Source organism: Barbus barbus (genome assembly GCF_936440315.1).
Source record: "Barbus barbus genome assembly, chromosome: 1".
NCBI classification, from domain to species: domain Eukaryota; kingdom Metazoa; phylum Chordata; class Actinopteri; order Cypriniformes; family Cyprinidae; genus Barbus; species Barbus barbus.
The window spans coordinates 12,264,251-12,286,598 of record NC_136729.1 but is presented as its reverse complement, the minus strand read 5'-3'; the positions used below and the strand labels follow the sequence as shown (position 1 = coordinate 12,286,598).

Sequence of the window (22,348 nt, the reverse complement as noted above, 5' to 3'; positions counted from 1 at the left end):
ATGTCATTTTGCCTCTCATATAAATGTATCTTGATTAAGAATCTGCACTAGACAAGGATACTAAGGGAAAAAACACTTTTTGCAAGGTGTTCAGGAGGATGTAAAAGTTATTTCCATATTTTAGTGGTTGGGAACACTCAAGGCTTTTTTAATTAAGTAATTGAAAAATGTAAAAACATAATCTGTCGGAAGTGGTATTTTCTAACTTTAAAAAAAATGTTGCTAATTTTATACAATTTTAAAACTCATTTCCATAAACATTTACATTTAGAGTAGCTATTGACGTGTTGTGTTGCCTTCAATATATTGTTGTTGTTGTTTAACTTGGTCTTTAAAAAGCTCTTTGAAATGTAAATGTACCTCAATAAAACCCTGTTTTTTTATGTTTCTGTACAAATTAGTTTACTATTATGCTAAAATATGTCAAATGAGTTGTAGTAGAGGACTTGCTATTATTTTGTTTACATCAATAGACAGGGAGAGAGAGAGAGAGATCAGTGTAGGTTACGGTTTAATTTAGCCTACATAGCCTATGTCAGACGTAATATGCATACGCTTGCTGCATAGGATTATTTTAAATGTTAATTTCTGACTCAGACTCGCAGCTTTTGCCTGTGTTTCGGTTTTGGTGTCAGGTGGGGCTTTCTTAGGAACAACAGGTTTAACCGGCACAAGTATAGATAAACTGCTAGCAGATTTAGTGACAAAAGCAGATGTGATGTCAGTGGCGGAGCCAGAGGGCTAGTTGGGGTGGCAATTGCCACCCCAGACGAAGTCCTTGCCACCCCTGTTGCCACCCCGCTGAAAACATTACACTGTTTGATTTTTACGAACATTTCTCAAATCTCCCAGCGGACGTGAATGCATCCTTACACAGCACGCACAAGCGTGCAGCGTGCTGTTGCTGCTACACTTTTCATTGGTTAAGCTGACACGCAGCTCTTTCGTGCTCCAAACGGCTCCAAAACATCGCGGCAGCACACACGGGACCGAGGAAGATCTGCGATTTTTTAAATAAAAAACTCGATTTACGATTCGAATCGATTTTTTTTGTCTGTTACGATTGTCACTGTGTCAGATTACACGATTTTGACTCCTAAAAATTTTGTCACGTCGTGGACAAGAAACATGTCAGACTACACGTTGTTTTCCGACCAGTCATCGCGAGCTGTCTCACACACTCATTCACTCGCACATACACAAGCTCACTCATATAGCCTACACACACACACTCGCACATACACTCTCTCACATACACGCACTCTCTCTCTCTCACACACACACACAGACACACACACACACACTCACTCACTCTCGCGCGCACACACACACAGTCACACACACTCGCTCGCGAACGCACTCTCACTCCCTCCCTCAATCGCTTACTTTTTCGAATTACTTTTTGCTGCTCATTTATATACTCACTAAGTTTAATAAAAATACATAATACATTTATGTAATATTTAAAGGTGTTAACTGTAATCTTACAATGCAAAATGATAACTTACAAAGGATTAAATTCATCACAATTATGTAAGTATCTGGATATTTGCCGCGGGGCGAGGGCTTCAATAACCTCTCTCTTTTTTTGACCATACATGTGTTTGCATCCCTGAATAGATGTGACTGTAGAGATGTACTGAAGTAACTTTGTGTAGACATACAATTTATTAGCACTTAACATAACATGTCTAGACGTCTTTAAGCAATTTTCCTTGTGTTGTCAAATAGGCTAGACCTCAATATACTCACATTTTGTCGTAATGTATTACTTTAGTATTTGTAGTAATGGTGTACTCATGGTAAATAATAACAAGCAAATTGTTCCAAATTTTGGTTTCTTCATGAGGTGTGTAACCAAGCTTTCCTTTGAATAGGGACAGCAGAATGAAGAGAAAAAGCGATATCACCAACTTCTTTCTAAAGAAGCAAAAGTCAGGTGCAGATCAGGGCCAAACAGATCCCAGTGTCAGCTGTTGTAGTGAACCATATGTAGGTGGTGGACAGGGAAGTCAAGAATAGAAAGATGATGACACACAAGAACCCAGTGTATCACCAGCAGGTCAGAGCAGTGAGCAGAGGCAGTAAATTGTGTCTTAAATTCAGATTGTGTGATGATTTTTGTGCAAAGTATTATGGTATAATATCCAATGATAATTTTATAATGAATTCAAATTCAGAAGAAGACCAGAGTGAGACGGTTATTTCTACCAGTGATGAGGAAGACAGTGAGCCAGACCTAATAGAAAAAGAAGAACAATGCACTGAACTCCCCATACCCAGCTCAAGCATCACATGTGCACCAAAAGGACCAAGTGGTAGGTAGAGTAGCCATGTACAAAAAACATTAAAGGGATACTCTACCAAAAAATGAAAATTCTGTCATCATATACTCAGCCTCATGTTGTTTCAAACCTGTATGAATTTCTTTCTTCTGCTGAACAGAAAGGAAGATATTTAGAAGAATGTCAGTAATCAGACAGTTTTAGATACCATTGACTTCCATAGTCAATGGTATCTAAAACTGTCTGATTACTGACATTCTTCTAAATATCTTCCTTTCTGTTCAGCAGAAGAAAGAAATTTTGGAAAATAAACAACTTTAATTAATCTGTATACATTTTGTGGAAAATAATTAATTTTTAGTGTAATTGAACACTTTGTATATTGACCCCCCAAAATAATACCTTGCCACCCCTTTGCCACCCCTGTTTTAAAAGTCTAGCTCCGCCACTGTGTGATGTTAGAAACTGTGGGGAACACTCCCTGAAAAACCCTTCATCTGAAACTGGGATGTGGAGGAATAAACATTAATTATAGACAAGACTAAAGCAAAATACTTAAAACACGATATTTGTTTAAAAGACCACCTACAACATAAATAATCAGTAATAACATTAGAAGCATACTAAATAAACGTTAATCTCTCCTGAAAACAGCCTGCTTTAGTTTGTCGGTGCACCGAAACCCGGAAATAAACTGCGCTCGCGCAAAGGGGGGTGGACCAACTGTGCCAAATTCAAGAGAGAAAAAAAGTTCTCTCGAAAGTCTCTCAAGGGAAACATACACGGACATGCCGTTTGATGAGCCGAAGCACACATCGACGTATAATAAATGGATGAAACGCGCAGAATGGAAAGTGTTATGAAAGCGTGCTCTTGAAAAGTTAGTAATACCAGTAGCTACTCGTTCTTTTTATATTTATATTAGTCACGGATTATTTTTATTTTATTTTATTTCTGTGACTAGTCGTTCATTTGAATTACCGGAAAACACAAACTTGGGTTTAGTTTTGAAAAGATGCTTTTTGCTTTCACAAGGCAACACCCGACTGGTATTTATAGCGAAAGCATCCAATGGAAACGACTGGTTTAATTCATCTTTTCTAAGCGAATCCTGATGTTGTCAGTGGTCTCAGCGTTGGGTGTTTACAGCGTAAAGGAACTCTAGTAGGGCACCACATAAAGAACTGTGAGGAATTAAAAGAACTTTTCGCATCGACTATATTCTTCGTATTTACCAAAATGACTGTCAAACTGGATTTTGAAGAATGCCTGAAAGACTCCCCGCGATTCAGGTAAGTTACTCTTTTTTTATATATATTTATATATCACTGAAAATATTTAGCAACACAAATTAATTGCAGAATAATATATAATAAAATGATTTATTGTGCTAAATGATAAATATAATATCGACTGTACATTATGTATTAATATTGATATTTTACTAAAGATTGGTCACGTGCACCACATTAAAATGATAAACTTCACTGTCATGTGCAGAAGGGAGGACGTAGCAGGTTTCTCTCCAAGCAGTTCCAGGATCAGGTCAAAGAGTTCATCTTAATGGTTTTAGCCCAGACGTGCTTGATTAAAACTGATCTCAGATCAGCGTCGAATGTAGCGCACAGCACTGGAAAGAATTTGCTTTGGTCCATACTCCATACAGAAGGAATGAATGGGAGGATGATTAAGTGCCTCTGTGGACAGTAGGAGGGGAATTTTTCACTCTGATGGCCTTTTTTACCATTTACGTGAATATATAATGCTATTATATATTGACTAGAAAATAATTTCTTTAAAGGATATTGTAAAACGTTTTAAAATCACTATTCGACTTCTTTCTTTCTTTCTTTCTTTCTTTCTCTGGTTTGGCTTTAGATTTTAGTGGGCAGCATAATGGAAAGTTTGAGTGCCATGTTTTAGTGGCTGCAGAGGGAACAGACTCAGAGGGTGTAATGAGTTCAAAAACTAGGTCATCACCACTCAGAAATTTACTTGCATAAACACACACAAGATCCTTTTTTGTCTGTAACTAAACATACAGAACATGTGGAACTCATCTACACCAAACGTACAGCCGAGCATGGCTGATTTTGACCTCCATACACAGAAAGCAACTGAAAAGAAAGATTGCATGAAGGTGTAAGAAGGTCACTGGCTTGAACACATTCAAGGCCTAGTTTACTTCAGACTGTGGCTGCCTCCGGTTGCTAAGTGATGGCCTGGTAGTGGTGGGGGCGCAGGAAGTGAGACGAGAGATACTGAAATGATAAACAGGAGACAGGAAGTGTGTTTTTGGGGTGGATTGCTTCGGAAGCTACAACTTTTTCTTCAATACACACACATTTATGCACAAAAAAGTGTGTTTATGATGCATACGCATACATGGAAGTTCACATTAAGGCTGGAATGCACTACAGATTCTAAAACACTAGGCATTATACACTTGCCAACTTTGTTAATGGTTAGAGAAACTGGGCATCATAGACTACATGACACACAAATTCAAATCATGTCGACCACAACAAAATCACACAGTCCTCTTTGCTAGAAGATAATGATAAGTGAAAGCAATATGTGTTTAAAAAATATCTCGACATCTCAAACATGCTTAATATTCTCCAACTGGATACAATCATTGTCTGAAGCTAAAAAATCAGAGTCTGTGATCATTACACACTATGCGATTTTCTGTGAAATCGGTCAGCTTTGCAGACTTTCAGCAACTAGCGTTGACTCACCTAGACTGAAATTGGAGCAAAAATCATATAGTGTTTTCCAGGCTTTACTTAAATAACACATAGTATGGTACTTTTTTTTTTTTTTTTAAAAGCCCATTTATTTGAGCATTTTTTGTAATATTATATTCCTCATTTAGCCTACTGTTTCTGTGTTAATAATTACATTACATTTTGAGTTGAAGAATATAAGCATCATATTTCTGTCTGTCTGTACTGTATGTGTGAAAACGCGGGAAACCACAAAGATCTGAGCTAATTTTCTCTGTGTTCTTTGAGAAAGTCTGTCACACATAAGCGAAGAGTCACTGATACAACCCACATTTGAATACAGATATATATGCACACAGTCACACAGCCATCTGCCCTACTGAATGAAATAATAATAGTTCCCTTGACTAACTCGGTTGTGTTTTGTGCAAGCAAATGTAGCGTTTTTAACAGGTTAAGTTAAATGGGATATCATTCTTTTTTCAGTTGTGTGTGTAAAAAAAGCATGTGCTTTGTTTCAACAGGGCAGAAATCGAGAAGGTGGAGTTCAACGTTAATGAGCTGGAGACGAGACTTGAGAAGGTGAGGAAATGCTGAGAGACTCATCATTAAGTGCAGGATCACTCTGACTAATGTTCATACTTATGAACAAACCACAAACACTTAGATTTAAATGTCAGAATGTAACTCGTTCTACTACGGACATCATTGATAGCTCAAAACGTGTGGCTTGTTGAGGAGAAAAGTGAAAGAAGTACTACTTTTCTAAGTGCTCAAACTTATGACCTTGCACCTTGTGAATGATAAAACATATAACAGGTGAAAAAAAAAATCCTGTAGGCTTATATTGATGTCATATCTAGAGATTTGGGCCACTGTTTATTTGTCCACAGCATGTTCAAGCACCACACCCACTCATGTTTTCTTCAGAATATGTAAAAAAAGTCTCTGCTACTGTTTTAAACCATAACAGAACACAGTCTCATATTTAGACTCACACCATAAATACAAAATAGACACCCAAATATCATTGCTGCAGGGTTTACATGTTTGACCTTCAATGCTCAATTCCCTAAATTGAAAAAAAGTCATTGTTCCTCTCTTCTGGCGTGCGTCTCCCGCTCTATGGGCTTGTGAAGAGATATAGTGTTATGCAGAGGAACTACAAAGAGGAATTGCCAATTGAAAAGCTTTTAACCACAATTCAAGATAATTTCCCTTGAATTTATTAGACTGGACAGTTTCAAACCACATTATTCATGATTATTTGTTTAACAATTGCTCACAAAATTTGTTTCTGACGTTTTCATGAGGTTTATGCGTATGTTATGAATAACATGACATTATTTAACGTCCTGGAAAAAACCTGTGTTTGTGTAGTTGGTGAAACAGTGCCACACTATGCTGGATGCAGGCCGTGCCTATTGCCAGAACAGTAAGAGCTTTGTAAATGGCCTCAAAGAGCTGGGATACCACTGTTCTGAGGACCGAACCATGGGGGTGAGTGTATCAACAGACCTGCAATGGATTTCAAATGAGCATTACTTACTGTACACAAAACCCACGTGGGCTAACTGGTACCTGAGACGGTAAATGAACTTTTGATCACGCATAATAGCATCAAAATAAGAAGGAAGTGATACAACATTATTGTAAATTCCAGAACTGTATGATTACACATATGACTGTACAGTAGATTCCAGATCAATATGAGAAACAACAAAAATGACCAGTCTAGTGTAAAATATGGGATGTGGAGATGTTTGATGGTCTGATAGAGGTTGGAAGAGTTAAGCATTTGAGACAAAGATTTGAAAATACTGATGTAAGTGCTAACAGAACAGAACATATGTGTGTCTAGACAATATGAAAAAAGAAAACATATAGCATACAGCTATGGGAAAAAAATAACGAGACCACTGGAAAATTCTCTGGATTTTCAATTTATAGCTATGTGTTTGAGTAAAACATCATTTTTGTTTTATTCTGCAAACTACTTATGACATTTCTTCTGAATTTTAAATAAAATGTTGTCATTTAGAGCATTAAATGACAGTTGGTCAAAATAACATGTAACACTTTACAATAAGGTTCATTAGTTAACATGAACTAAGAATAAACAATACTTCTACAGCATTTATTAATCTTAGTTAATGCTAATTTCTGCATTTACTAATGCATTATTAAAATCACAAGTTGTGTTTGTTAACATTAGTTAATGTGCTAACATGAACTAACAATTAATGATTGTATTGTTATTAACTAACATTAAAGATGAATAAATACTGTAATAAATGTATTGTTCATTGTTTGTTCATTTCAGTTAATACATTAGCTAATGTTAACAAATGACACCTTATTGTAAAGTGTTACCAAATAACAAAAAAGATGCCATGTTTTCAGACATGTTATATTCATTTTTAGACAACACAATAACAATGTTTCAACTTCAGAGTTAAGAAATCAGCATTTGGTGGAATAACCCTGATTTTCAATCACAACAAATGAAAGTTGATTGAAAGTTGAAACAAATGATTTATTTTATTTTTATTTTGCAGTCATTTTCTGCAAAAGAAAAAGAATGCTCTAAATTATAATATTTGTATTTAAAATTTGGAAGAAATGTTATTAGACCTTTATAGACTAAAAAAATAGGAACATTTTACTCAAACTTATACCTTGTAAATCCAGAGAAACTGAGAATTTTCAAGTGGTCTCTTAATTTTTTCCATAGCTGTATATATGACTGTTCAAAAGTGTGGGTTCAGTAAGATTACTTAAAAAAAAAGAAATTCATTTGTTCAGCAAGGATGCATTAAATTTACAATAAAGACATTTATAATTAAAAAAATCTGAATTTCTGAAGTATCATGTGACACTGAAGATTGGAATAAAAATTCATCTTTGCGTCACAGGAATAAATGACATTTTAAAATATATTACAATAGAAAAGTTATTTTAAATTGTAATAATATTTCACAGTATTACTGTTTTCCCTGTAATTTGATCAAATAAATATAGCCTTGGTAAGTGTGAGACATTTTTTAAAAACAAAAAATACTTGTGTGTAATCTGAATTGAAAATAAAATTGGAGTGTAGTTATATGAGTTGAAAATGATTGAAAGTTAATAGAATCCTAATAGAGGCTGCGCTTCTTTCTTTCAGGATTGTTTAGAAAAGTTTTCTAAAAAGCTGTCAGACATTGTCACTGCTCAAGAGGTGAGTCAAGTTCTTTCTTTTTACTTTTACTGTTACTACTGGTGACCAGTGTGTCAACAATCTCTCTGGAGATCCTGTTCCTGTTTGTACTTTTCTTCTGGCATGTATCCCATTCCATGAATTCTGCCTCTCCCCACAGGAGGTGATTGAAACCACACAAAAGTCTGTGAAGTTGAAGCTACAGAATTTTGTGAAAGAGTAAGGTGTTTTCTTCCTCTGCCTCTTCACTAAGGCACATTTTCTGTATCAAATCTTCTATTCTGTATAAATCTCATAAATTTGCCATTTATTACTGACCCGTCTGAAAGAACCGTTTTATTAACTTCTTCTCTCCTGAAGGGATGTGAAGCGTTTTAAGGATGTACGGAAGGAGTTTGAGCGTAGCAGTGAGAACCTGGAGACGGCGCTGAGCAGGAACGCACAGGCTCCACGCGGAAAACAGCATGAGGTGGAAGAAGCCAGCAATAACCTCCTGAACGCACGCAGAGCCTTCAGATCAGGGGCACTGGACTATGTGCTGCAGGTACAAACATATACAGTGGCCTAAGAATCTATTTGGACACTTGAGTCACATTTAAATCTATAAATATCTTTGCATTGCATACTGTACTACAGTATCAAACTAACTGCCATTTATCTGAACACACTTTTTCAAAAAATGCAAAAAATATATTAGGGTTTAAACTATAAAACAACACTGCAGATATTGTTCAAAATTAAAAAGAAAACAGTATTATGCCATTTTCTGGTTATCACATACCAATTGTTTGCAGACTTGATTTATTATTTAATGCAATGAAAATCAAACTGTATTTTTTGTATACCAAGATATATTATTGGCATTCTCTTTCCTCCTAACTTTAGATTAATGTCTTTGAGTCCAGGAAGAAGACTGAAATTCTAATGGCGGTATGTGTCATAATGTAATATATATAATTGAGAATCTTATTGTAATGATCAGGACTGAATGGTAACTTAAAGTCACTCTCTGCTTGTGTGTTTGTCTTCTGTGTGAATGTGTGTCAGATGCTTTCTCTTATGGAGGCCCAGGCTTTGTTCTTCCAGCAAGGCTACCAGTCACTCACAGAACTGGAAAGCTACCGCAAGCAACTGAGTGAGGAGGTAAGAAATGTGTCTGTCAGTCTACCTGTCCAACCGTCTATCTATCTATCTATCTATCAGCTAATATGTATGTCAAAATCATGTAAAGCTGCTTGGACACATGACTGAAAAAAGAGGAAGGAAAGTAAAAGTGTGAAGTAGGACAATTAGGACAAATGCAAGTGTTATTTTGAGGGGGAAACATATCAAATTGATCATTTTGTAAAGTAAAAAAATCAGAAGTGTAAAGTTTGAATTGAAAAAGAGGACAGAAGGTCTACTGACAGGAATGTGATGGTACATTCAGAGATCACATGATGGCCTATCATGACAGGAAGTTTTCTGCTAGAGTGAGCAACAACAGGAAACAGTATGTATCACACACGGGTATTGTGTGTGTTGGCAAACACTTTTGTGCTTGCAGAACTGTACAATTGCCTGAAAAACAGCTCAAAACTTTTAAACAAACACCAACTGCAGTTTGTGGACTTAAAAGTCACATGCAAATTCTAAGATCTGTTAATATCTTTGTTCTTTTCATTCTACCGACAAGATCAAAAAGTGTTCATTTGATGTTTAAAAGCTGTTGAAGATAGATTTTTTATGCAACAATGTTTTGACAAAGTAATGACTTGATGTTACTGAGGAGCATAACGTTGAAATGTAGTAAGTTTTAGACAGGAAACTTACTCACCTTCTACTGGCCTGCGAAAACCACAAAACCTGCTCATAGTTTCCTGTAAGCACAGGAAATGGTGAAAAGCTTAGCAAGACAAATGTCAAGAGAGATCTCTAAAGCCTATTCATAGTAGCGATGTTCTTTAGAGCATATACAGATTGAAAATGAGAAGATGGAAACATTGTTGGGATACAGAGCTGGCTGCGATAAAGATGTGTTTTTACAGATTTAGTGTTTGAGAACCAAGACAAGAGGAAATGTGGTGTTTTGATGAAGTGACAACAGGGAGTGGAAAAGAGAGGGGGAGAGAACAGGAAAGTCCGTGGAAGATAACAAGCGAATGTGGAGGTGATCTTCATGACCTCTCCTTGATATAGGTCAGGAAGTTGAGCAAGTGCCAGCATGCCTTACATCCTTCCTCATTCAGTTCAGCCCTGAGTCACGTGCACTTTGACTCTTCACTCTAACTGTGGTCCAAAAACCCACCGTACCCCAGATAGACTACAATTATAGCAGACTTATCATCACAACTTTTGACTGGAAAAGTCACATAATAACTATACACAGCAGTGGGGATTTAGACTGAGCCTCCGTGCATGTGTTTATAATTGTATGACATGCAATTAAACTTCCATTCTGAGATCTAGTTAAATGGTCCAAACCTCAGTCTCAAAGAGTTTCCATCTTTCCAGGATTTTCTATCCTATAATGTTCACATGCCCAATTCAGATTTTCAGCTCAAACCTGGTAAATTTATATAAGATAGTTGTCTAAACAGGCTATGTTTTCTTGACTGCATGCGATAATTACCATTGTAACACATAAAACTTGTAATTAGTATATATATATATATATATATATATATATATATATATATATGTGTGTGTATGTGTATATATATATATTATATATATATATATATATATATATAACAAATGTAAATTGAAAAAGTACACACACACACACACACTTTGGAATGTAAATTTATTTAAAATTTAAGTATATTTTATTTATTGCATACCTTTCTGTGCAAATCTTCAATAGTTCAATTCATGATTAGTTTTATTTATAGGTCACATTGAAGACATATCAAGCATGCAGTTATGATGAAAATTAGATTGATGTAAATTCAAATAACTTCATTCCAACTTGACTTTCCACAAAGCAAAAATCTGATTAGAATCTGATTTATTTCTACATATAAGAAAGTGACCCAGGCCAGAATTTAAAGGTCACTGTGACTTTTGCTTGTTGCACTTCATCCACACACACACACACACACAGAAATTGGGCCTACTGTGGTGTGAACATCACCCGTATGACTTTGATTTAGACACAAATACAATACTGATCTTTAAAATATGATTGCCATTTTCTCCTCTTTCTCCAGTATACTCAACTAGTCCTGAATTCTGCAAGAGAGAAAAGGGATATGGAGCAGAGACATGGTGCTGTCAAGAAAAAGGTAGTAAGACTCTCTCTCTCAGACACACACACCATTGTATCTGTACACAAAGACACTATACATGCATCTAAGGGAAGATATATTTGTGTGTCTGTCTTTAGGATGTGTCATATGATGACTCCATAATGGACTTCAGCCCAGATGCACCCAACGGCATCGCGATGGAAGGCTACCTGTACAAGAGAGCCAGCAATGCTTTCAAAACATGGAGCAGGTACAGCACTCCAGCAATTTGTGATTCAATCACAGAAATTATTATTGTAAAACAAATAATTAACATTAATACATGAATTGATGAAGTAAAAAACTAAATTAATACAAAATTAAGGAAATTTACTTATTTTTCATTTATTTCTTTAGCTATATTTTTAAAGCTGTAATAAATGACAATTGTTTTATTTTATGAGTAATAATTTTATATGCAACTTTTTGAGTAATTACAAGTGTTTCTCTATCTGTCTCTCTTCATGCAGTTATTTGTGACTGAATTAGCCCATTTGAAAACAATTTTTCTTTTCAATTTTATTGAATTCATTATTGGCATACAGTTTTAAAGTTATGTATTTGTTTACATTTATATTTTACACTGATGGTTTCCTGTAGTAGATACATTTGCTCTTCTGACTCTTTCCATTTTGCACATTTGTTCATTGAGTGTGATTTCAGAGTCTGTGAGTTCTGAGATGAATTACAATCATATGTCTGACTGCATTATTAATACCTCGCATTGCCATGATGTGTGTGTCTATGTGTGTGTTCATACTGCAGGCGCTGGTTCTCCATTCAGAAGAACCAGTTGGTTTACCAAAAGAAACATAATGTAAGTATCAGATTGTTTAACAAAAGGATAACGTTGCATTAACCAATAACAGTAATGACACATTGATTCACACACACACATACTGATGCATTTACACACCCACAAACCACAGACGAAATGTTGGAAAATTGGAAATTTATAGAGAATTGAGAGGCTGTTTTAATTGTTCTCTTTTTTGGTGACATTATACAGGTACATCTAAAAAAAATTGAATATCGTGAAAAAGTTTTTTCTTGTAACTTATTTCAAAAAGTGAAACTTTCATATATTTTAGATTCATTACATGTAAAGTAAAACATTTCAAAAGTTTGTTTGTTTTCATTTTGATGATCAGAGCTTACAGCTCATGAAAGTCAAAAATCAGTATCTCAAAATATTAGAATATTTACATTTGAGTTTCAATTAATGCCCATCCCTACAGTATAAAGTCCGGGTATCTCTTGTTCTTTGAAACCACAATATTGGAGAAGACTGCTGACTTGGCAATGATCCAGAAGTTAATCATTGACACCCTCCACAGAGGGTCATTACTGAAAGGAGTGGCTGTTCACAGAGTACTGTATCAAAGCATATTAAATGCAAAGTTGACTGGAAGGAAGAATTTGGGTAGGAAAAGGTGCACAAGCAACAGGGATGACCGCAAGCTTGAGAATACTGTCAAGCGAAGCTGATTCAAACACTTGTGAGAGCTTCACAAGGAGTGGATTGAAGCTGGAGTCAGTGCATCAAGAGTCACCACGCTCAGACGTCTTCAGGAAAAGGGCTACCAAGCCACTTCTGAACCAGAGACAACGTCAGAAGCATCTTACCTGGGCTGTGGAGAAAAAGAACTGGACTGTTGCTCAGTGGTCCAAAGTCCTCTTTTCAGATGAAAGTAAATTTTGCATTTCATTTGGAAATCAAGGTCCCAGAGTCTGGAGGAAGAGTGGAGAGGCACAGAATCCATGTTGCTTGAAGTCCAGTGTGAAGTTTCCACAGTCAGTGATGATTTGGGCTGCCATGCCATCTGCTGGTGTTGGTCCACTGTGTTTTCTGAAGTCCACAGTCAATGCAGCCATCTACCAGGAAATCCAGCAGGACTTGGCACCTGCCCACACTGCCAAAGGTACCAAAAGCTGGTTCAATGACCATGGTGTTACTGTGCTTGATTGGCCAGCAAACTCGCCTGACCTGAACCCCATAGAGAATCTATGGAGTATTGTCAAGAGGAAGATGAGAGACACCAGACCCAACAATGCAGATGACCTGAAGGCCGCTATCAAAGCAATCTGGGCTTCCATTACACCTGAGCAGTGCCACAGGCTGATTGCCTCCATGCCACGCCGCATTGATGCAGTAATTCATGCAAAAGGAGGCCCAACCAAGTATTGAGTGCATAGAAATGAACATACTTTTCAGAAGCCTGACATTTCTGTTTAAAATATCCTTTTTTTATTGATCTTATGTAATATTCTAATTTTCTGAGATACTGAATTTTGGGTTTTCATTATCTGTAAAACCATAATCATCAAAATTTCAAGAAATAAAGGCTTGAAATATTTCACTCTGTGTGTAATGAATATATATAATATATGGGTTTCACTTTCTGAAATGAGTGACACAAAATATTGACCTTTTTCATGACATTCTAATTTTTTTAGATGTACCTGTACACCGCACATGCAGACCACATTTTATTTAAACAAGCTCTCTGTCTCTCTGTTTCAGGAGCAGATCACTGTTGTTGTGGAGGACTTGCGTTTATGCACAGTGAAGCCCTTCAGTGAACAAGACAGGCGATTCTGCTTTGAGGTTGTCTCTCCTTCCAAGTGAGTCTCTGTGTGTCTGTACACAAATCTGTCAGAACTGGAATATAATGTGTATGTGTATTTTTGAGCATGCAACATTTTTCTGATTCCTGTTCTTGTGTTTGGGTTCTGGCTGTATTTAGACTGTAAACAGTCCTGTATATATGTTATTCTGCATTTAGACAAGTCTGTGCATAACCCGCCCATGCTCCAAATAACAGGATCTGTGTGTGTGTGTGTTTGTGTAGGAGCTGTTTATTACAGGCTGATTCAGAGCGACAGCAGCAAAGCTGGATCAGCGCTGTCCAGAACAGCATCGCCTCAGCATTCCAAGACAGAAGAGATGACAATCTTGGCCCTGTATGTCATGCACATTCACATTTAACTGAACACCTAACTGTAGAGATACCATAGACTATATTACTACAGGCTAGGTATGTCAGAAGCGCCAAGTCTACACTAAAATAAATAATAATTTAATGATAACAATCTTTCTACAGTATTGTTAGTACTGTCTGCAGCACTCACATGCATATTTAGATGCTCTGTAAATAATCATATTTTTGCTATGGTCAAATGTGCTTCTTGGTCAGAATGCCTTGCATCTTGGCGGCACAGTTGATTTGTCTTAAGTGAATGTAAACAGGTGGGGCAAATAAATCACACACATATAACAATATTGAACTTGTGCCTTAAGCCCTGTAGTGTAAATGTAGACCTGCCACTGTCTAAAATATTAATCAAACTACACTATTATGAGAAAAGCTATTACATATTTTGCTTATTTTTTTATTTTACCTTTTTAATTTAAATGTTAAATTTAGTTTTAAAATTACACTAATATTGATTAATGTGAATTATTGTAAACCCCAACATTACGCTGCCTGTTCTTTAAAGAATATTCATTCTTTTATATATAATGTAATATAAAATAATATTTTTTAAAAATTTGTATGATTTTTGTAGTGAGAGGTACAGTAGGTGCAGCATTTAATGTTAGATTTGCTTAATTTTATTTCAAATATATTTAAGTTTATGTAATAAATAATATTTATTATTTTTAGATTAAGCAATTTATAAGTTTCCATTTACACACTCATGCCCAGAAGTGTGTTGAATTAAGCAGAATTAGCTAAAATGCTGTGTTTTAATGAAGGAAATGTGAGTGTTATAAAAGGATGTGTGTGTTTGTGTGTGTGTGTGTGTGTTAAACAGAGAGATCGCTGTAGCTCAGTGTCTGCAGGAAGTGTGCGTTTGAGTGCAGGGGAGCCGGAACCGTCAGGTCGGGAGGCTCTGGAGGAGGTGCAGGCCATCTCAGGGAACGGACAGTGCTGTGACTGCGGGGAGCCTGGACCCGACTGGGCCTCTATCAATCTGGGCATTACGCTGTGCATTACCTGCTCTGGCATACACAGGTAACACACATGCATACACATAATTATATAATGTATCACATGAACATGCATCTGAATCAGTTTTTGTGTTTGCAGGAGTTTAGGTGTCCACTTCTCGAAGGTACGATCCCTGACACTCGACTCATGGGAGCCAGAGCTCATCAAAGTAAGCATGGACGTCATGTTCATATGTTCATATATTAGATACAATTTTTAAATTTGCACTTTGATTAGTTACCCTTTTTTACACATTCTCTCTTTTTGTATATATTGCTCTTTCTAGCTAATGTGTGAGCTAGGAAACACAGCCATTAACAAGATCTATGAGGCGCGCATTGATGAGATCACAATCAAGAAGCCCCACCCCTCCAGTCCAAGGTACAGTAAGTGTTATATATTATAGTAATCACAGAAAAATGTTTATAATTAAATATAATCGGTGTATGACTGTTTTCTCAGACAAGATAAGGAGTCTTGGATTCGTTCTAAATATGTAGAGAAGAAATTCATCCACAAGCTCCCGGAGACTGGTCGAGGAACTGTCCTGCGGCGCTCCAGTGCCCGACGGAACAGAACCACCACACAGGACAGACCCAACACACGCCCTGCCATCAAACCCAAACCCAACCGATCCACTCTGCCACGACTCACGGGTACACAGACACACATGCCAAAAAACATGCTAGAATTTACACGTATACATGCACAGTCATGCGCCCAAGAAACTGTATTTATCTTTTGTTTATACTCTACAATTCAGCATAGAAACACATAGTATATTATTGGAACTATTGAGTTAAAAAAAAAAACTGAAATAACAAAAAATAAAGGAATAGTTCACCCAAAAATGAAAATTTGCTGAAAATTTAATCAACCTCAGAACATTCAAGATGTTGAAGAGTTTGTTTCTTCACCAGAGCATATTTAGAGAAATGTAGCATTATATCACTTGCTTACCAATGGATCCTCTGCAGTGAATGGGTGCTGTCAGAATAAGAGTCCAAGCAGATATTTGCTTCATAAGAAGTTAACTTATGGACTGGAGTGGTGTGGATTACTTGTGATGTTTTTATCAGCTGTTTGGACTCTCATTCTGACGGCACCCATTCACTGCTGTGGATCCACTGGTATGCAAGTGATACAATGCTAAAATTCTCTAAATTTATTCTGATCCTACATCATGGATGGCCAGAGCGTGAGTCATTTATTAATTATTCCTTCAATGTAAAGTAAATGAAAAACTAAAGTGCAACTAAACTAAAAATAGTAGTTGAAAAATGAACTAAACACAAATAACTGTTTTAGTAGTCCTCAAGCACTCGTCACATGGAATAACCTGACCTGTGTGTCTGTGTGGGAAGACATCCTACATGCAGATGGCAATGAGATGCCAGTAAAGTTACTGATACTGATAACAAAGATGGACACTAGTTATACCACACAGAGAGAACCTTGCATTCTGTTATAAACAAACTTTAATGTAGCTTGCTGTCAAGAGTTCACAAGTATGCTGAGTCAAGTTCGGTTTCGTGAAACTGTATCCTCTTGTGGTTTTGTTTTTAAATGATACAACTGAAATCCTGAAGATGCAGCTGGGTAATAATTCAATGTAAATTAATTCTGCATTAGTGACATTAAGCTTTGGAAAATCTGCAAGTCATGGAAATAAAAAAAAATAATGATGGAAATTAGTACAGTCTTTAAAAAACGTTAATGGAAAAAAATCATGGAAATTAATAAAATTTTAAAAGGTCACTGGAATTTCTATTGTGAGTATAAATATAGAAAACGTGAGTGTAACCTCTGTATTTGTCACAAACGACTGGAAAAAAACAAAGTTCATAAAGTTTTGTTGCTTCCCCGACTGATTGCTTAACTGTTATCACTTAAAAATATATGAAAACTAAATAGAAATATGACTATAAAATAAAACCTAAACGGTCACTATCAAAAATAATAAACAAACTGAAATATACAGTAAATCTGAAAATTTCATTAAAAATAGGAACAAATGCAAAACTGTGGTAACTGTCGTTGTGACACACAAACAAGCATGAAGACACTAGTACATTGAAACAATGAAAATAAGTGTCTCTTCCAGTTTCTACTGATGTAATCAGTGGGCTGTTGCTTGATGTTTCCGCTACAGGCCTGAACCCAAGTGACATAATGAAGACCAATTCCAGCTCTCATAAAGGTTACACACACACACACACACACAGATATGATGTTCACAAATTCATTTGACCATACAAACTCCTCCTCACTCTCTCTCTCTCACTGTCTATGTACAGAGAATGATGAAGAGGAGGATCTGAGTGGTCTTCATCCCGGAGCTTTGCTGTATCGATCTGCGGCAATGCAGCATTTCCCTCTCATGGCAGATGCTCTGGCGCACGGCGCTGATGTCAACTGGGTCAATGTGGCTGAAGACAGCAAAACTCCACTAATACAAGCCGCTATGGTTGTAAGTGTGTGTGTGTGTGTGTGTGTGTGAGAGAGAGAAAGAGAACGAATCCGTTGTTCATGATCTGAGTGTGTATTGCATAATTGCTACAGTGAATAATTACTGTGTATTTCTCTCTGCAGAATTCCTTGGCAGCCTGTGAGTTTCTCCTACAGAACGGTGCTAATGTTAACCAGGTGGACTTAAACGGGAGGGGGCCACTACACCATGCTACCATACTGGGACATACAGGGTAACACAGGCTTAGATACTAGGGCTGGGTAAAAAATGTAGTTTTTCTGAATAATTCAGATTGTTCTTCATTTGAACAATTGCGATACTGATTCTTAAAATCCTAAGATTGATCTTTTACTCTCTGTCAGTGTTTCCTGCAACACTTTTCAGCAGTGGTGCACCTTGCTGTTGAATATATGATATTGCAGTTGAATCTAAAGCCTCACTGCAAAATATCATATGTATATGTCAAAATAGAAATGAACTGCACTGTTTGGGCCCTGTTATTTATGTATATCATAAAAAGACTTAAAAAAAAATAAAACCTAAAGAAGATTAAATGCATACCTTAAATTTTTATTTGATAGAATATGAGACATAAAAGCACTATAATATAGCACTACTAGTGAAGTCTGATTCATTGAGTGACTCTTTTAAAGGTTTTTTGGGGGGGTAATAAAACAAACTTTTTATACTCTTTAACTGCAGTTCATAATTTAATAATAATTTACATATTGTTATATTGACAGTTATACATAAGTAGTACAATTTCATTTTTACTTCAGTTAGTATCCACACAGCAGTTTTTGGCTGTTGATTATTATCTATTAAAAGTACAGAATGAAAATAATAGAAAATGTACTGCATAGTTTAGGTCCTGTTAGTAATTTTGAAAATCAATCATTTTGTAATGTACCAAATTTGAAGGTCCCTTAGAATTTTTTTCATATGCAAGCAAATTGGACATTATACTGTATGTCCAAATGAATCAGAATCGAATCAAACCTATATAAAATCAGAATAAAAAAATGAATCACGAACTGAATCAAATCAGTATCAATACTCAGTGTTGCTGTTATACATGAACTGTCAGTCGTGTTACTCAAACGTTTCTCTGTGTTGTTGTAGGTTGGTGTGTCTGTTTCTTAAGAGAGGAGCTGATTACAACGCAAAAGACATTGATGACAAGGACCCAATCGGCATTGCCATAGATAACGCCAATGCTGACATCGTCACGCTGTAAGTAGTCTTAAAGAGTATCAGCTGAAAAGGACACTAATTAGCTTACAGTACATTTGATGAGGTGCTTCCTGCTAATAACTCAATTAACATATCATTCACTGTACTTTTCCTCCTAGACTCCGGATAGCCAAGATGAATAAGGAGATGCGGGAGATGGATGGCACTCCATCAGGTCATTCTGAAGGGCGGGGCTCTGGTGGTGTGGGTGGGACTGGGTCTAAGAAAAGCTTTCAAACTATCAAGAACCATCTCAGTGGTCGGGCACCAGGTGGCCAGAATTAACCGACAGTAAATTTAAAATTGAAAACTGAGCTTAACAGAGAATTTAAGAAAAGGACAGTATGTGGATTTGAGCACTTTGATAAAGCACTTTAAAATGTATAGAAACACTGAATGTTAATAGATAACACTACGCATCAGTAGCAAGAAATTAAGCAGACTTTTGTTCAGTGCTTTTAGTACCTATGGTAATGTTTTGTATGTAGTATGAGAATGGTTTTGCATGAGTAATGTGACATTTTGCATTTACAAATCTGTATGGCTGGGGTTTGTTGAGCTATTAGAAACACCTCAAGTGGAATGTATAGTGGTTTCTCTATGTCTGTTTTAGGCTTTAGATGTTTGAAAAATCTGAGTACTGCTCCACTAACAAGTTACATTTGATTTATTTAATGTCCATTCAGACCTGATCTGCCATTACAACTTTGTTTAACAATGTAAAGGATAAAACTCCACAGCCAGTCGTTACAGTGCTTGCAAGACATCAGCATGTTGAAATTTCTCTTCTTGTAATTTTTCTTTAGTTTGCTACAATTACATAATTCAACTTGAACTGTTTCACATATAGATCCCACTTTTTTTTTACATAACCTATAGCCATCCACCTACCTACCATTCTAACGTTCTATTGTCCTATCATTGTCTATTATTCTATCTATCTATCCTCCTCTCCCTCAAAATTGTCTTAACTAATAATACCATTTATCTAAAGATGTTGCCTTGCAAGCACTAGTAATTCCTTCAGAAAATGCAAATGATTCAGCTGTTATGGGATAGGCATGGATATTTGGCATTGTTTGGGGTATCCTCACCATTCAACCCACATTTACAATTGACCATCATAAATATAATCAAAACTTCAAACTGCAAATGCAGTCTAAAGTTCAGTTCATGGTGATCATTTGTTATGATCACTTTTAATATTTGGCTTTCCAGTAGGATTCTGTTACTCTGAATCTGATACTCTTATTGCAATGCCAGATGTTTACAGGTGTGCTTTCTTGTGGTGCTTATGCTTTTTGCATCTGTTGTTTAGCTGTGGGGCTTGTTTAAGGCAGTTTGTCCATCTGTGTCTCTGTATACAAATCTGTTTGTGCGTGCGTGCATACGTGTATGTGCATGTCCTGAGACGGGTGGCCAGGTGTCTACTGCTTGCAGTGTGTGCTACAGGTAATTTACTGCTTCCCTATGCTTTTATGTATGCATAACTGCTGCACTTATGTACAATTATAAAAACAAATCAAAGCTCTTCCTCTGGGTGGTAGTGTTCTCAACAAGCTGATTTAAACATCTTTTTAGACCTTGTTAAACTCTTTTAGACTCCAGGTTTCAATCACTTTCCACACACAGGGGTATAATTTCCACTCTCATACAGAATATGATGTAAAATGTGATCATGTGAACAGAGAATCTTGCAACAAATATGTAAAGGATGCAACAACAAAAAACCTGATGTTTTGCATATATGTTGTGCTGCTTATTCCCCAGACACTGTTCAGCTAATATTTTTTATCTCTGTATTTCTTTCCTCCTACAGGTGATGATACCTATCATGACATTTTCAGGGATTTCTCCCAAATGGCCTCCAACAACCCAGAGAAGCTTAAGCGCCGTAGCGCTGACATGAAATGAACCACCTGACCACTAGCTGTCAATGATACACCAATACACACACACACACACACACACACACACACACACACACACACACTCCAGTAGACAAAATTAAATGCTGCTTCATTTGGTTTGTCTGGCGTACATGAGTGTGGGTCTGAACATCTAGGTTTCTGCGTATTTATCCCTGTTTAGGCTTTAGGATGTCATCAGTCATTTGGCATTTCCTGTTGGTTATTTCTTTTTAAACAGATGTTCTGTTGCTGAATAATTTATCATTTGAGCAAGTTTACATTCCAAATGGTATGAAAGCAAGACAACAAGCCAGATTGTAGAAGTGGAATGGACGCTTAAGTGTTTCTCATTTAGATGGCGATGAATTTTTCCTCATTCAGATGATTTTTAGTGGACAAGTTGCTTTTCTTCTTTTTATTGACCATGTTGTGAGCCACAGTGTTAATGCAGCTTGAATGTACTTGTTACTTTGGGTGAGAGATCACTATTTTCTTGGTTCCCCTGTATAATTTCATTTTTTCTTTATAATTTTAGTATCTCTTTTTATAAGAACAAAACCTGTTTGAAAATGGTCAAATGTGTTTTGTGAGCATGCAATGTTCTAAACAACATGTATAAATGAATTACCATGAAAACGGTAGAATGTGTAGCTAAGTAAATAAATGATTCATGACTTGTGACTTGCATTTGAGCATTTTGCTATAAAACCTAAAACACAATTAACACAAACTACTGTTCACTACCAATCAAAGTTTGGGGTCTGTAAGATTTTTGTATTTTTTTCCCTCATTAGTTTTACTCATCAAGTGCACAGTAAAGTGTTCAAAAAGTGTCAGTAAAGACATGTTACAAAATATGTATATGGTAACACTTTACAATAAGATTCATTAGTTAACGTTAGTAAACATGAACTAAGAATGAACAATACAGCATTTATTAATCTTAAATGTTAATTTCAGCATTTACTAATGCATAATTAAAATCACAAGTTGTGTTTGTTCACATTAGTTAAAGCACTGTAAGCTAACATGAAAAAACAATGAACTGTATTTTCATTAACATTAACAAAGATTAATAAATAGTGTAATAAATGCATTGTTCATGTTAGTTAATACATTAATGTTAACAAATGACACATTGTGAAGTGTTACCATTTATATTTTAAATAAATACTATTCTTTTGAACTTTCTATTAAATCAAATAGTTCTGAAACAAATATTGTCATAATATCTTAGTTTAAATGATACCATGACTTT

General features: G+C 36.1%; 1 protein-coding gene across 2 annotated transcripts; it reads left to right on the top strand.

Annotated features, from left to right (window-relative positions):
* Positions 1-2,736: 2,736 nt before the first annotated feature.
* LOC306868888 (arf-GAP with coiled-coil, ANK repeat and PH domain-containing protein 1-like) lies at positions 2,737-22,301 on the top strand. 2 transcript variants are annotated; one of them, XM_079415346.1, is made up of 23 exons: positions 2,737-3,577; positions 5,539-5,596; positions 6,395-6,514; positions 8,181-8,234; positions 8,374-8,432; positions 8,574-8,757; positions 9,099-9,143; positions 9,261-9,356; positions 11,405-11,479; positions 11,581-11,693; positions 12,248-12,299; positions 14,007-14,107; positions 14,335-14,446; positions 15,302-15,501; positions 15,577-15,646; positions 15,764-15,858; positions 15,940-16,133; positions 17,630-17,677; positions 17,775-17,947; positions 18,070-18,179; positions 19,070-19,180; positions 19,300-19,355; positions 21,000-22,301. In XM_079415346.1, the coding sequence occupies exons 1-23, from the start codon at positions 3,525-3,527 to the stop codon at positions 21,092-21,094; spliced, it is 2,274 nt and encodes a 757-aa protein (XP_079271472.1). In that variant the 5' UTR covers positions 2,737-3,524; the 3' UTR covers positions 21,095-22,301. The 2 variants fall into 2 exon arrangements, with proteins under 2 accessions (XP_079271472.1, XP_079271471.1); XM_079415345.1 differs by lacking the exon at positions 21,000-22,301 and having other exon boundaries at positions 19,300-20,632.
* The last annotated feature ends 47 nt before the right edge of the window (positions 22,302-22,348 follow it).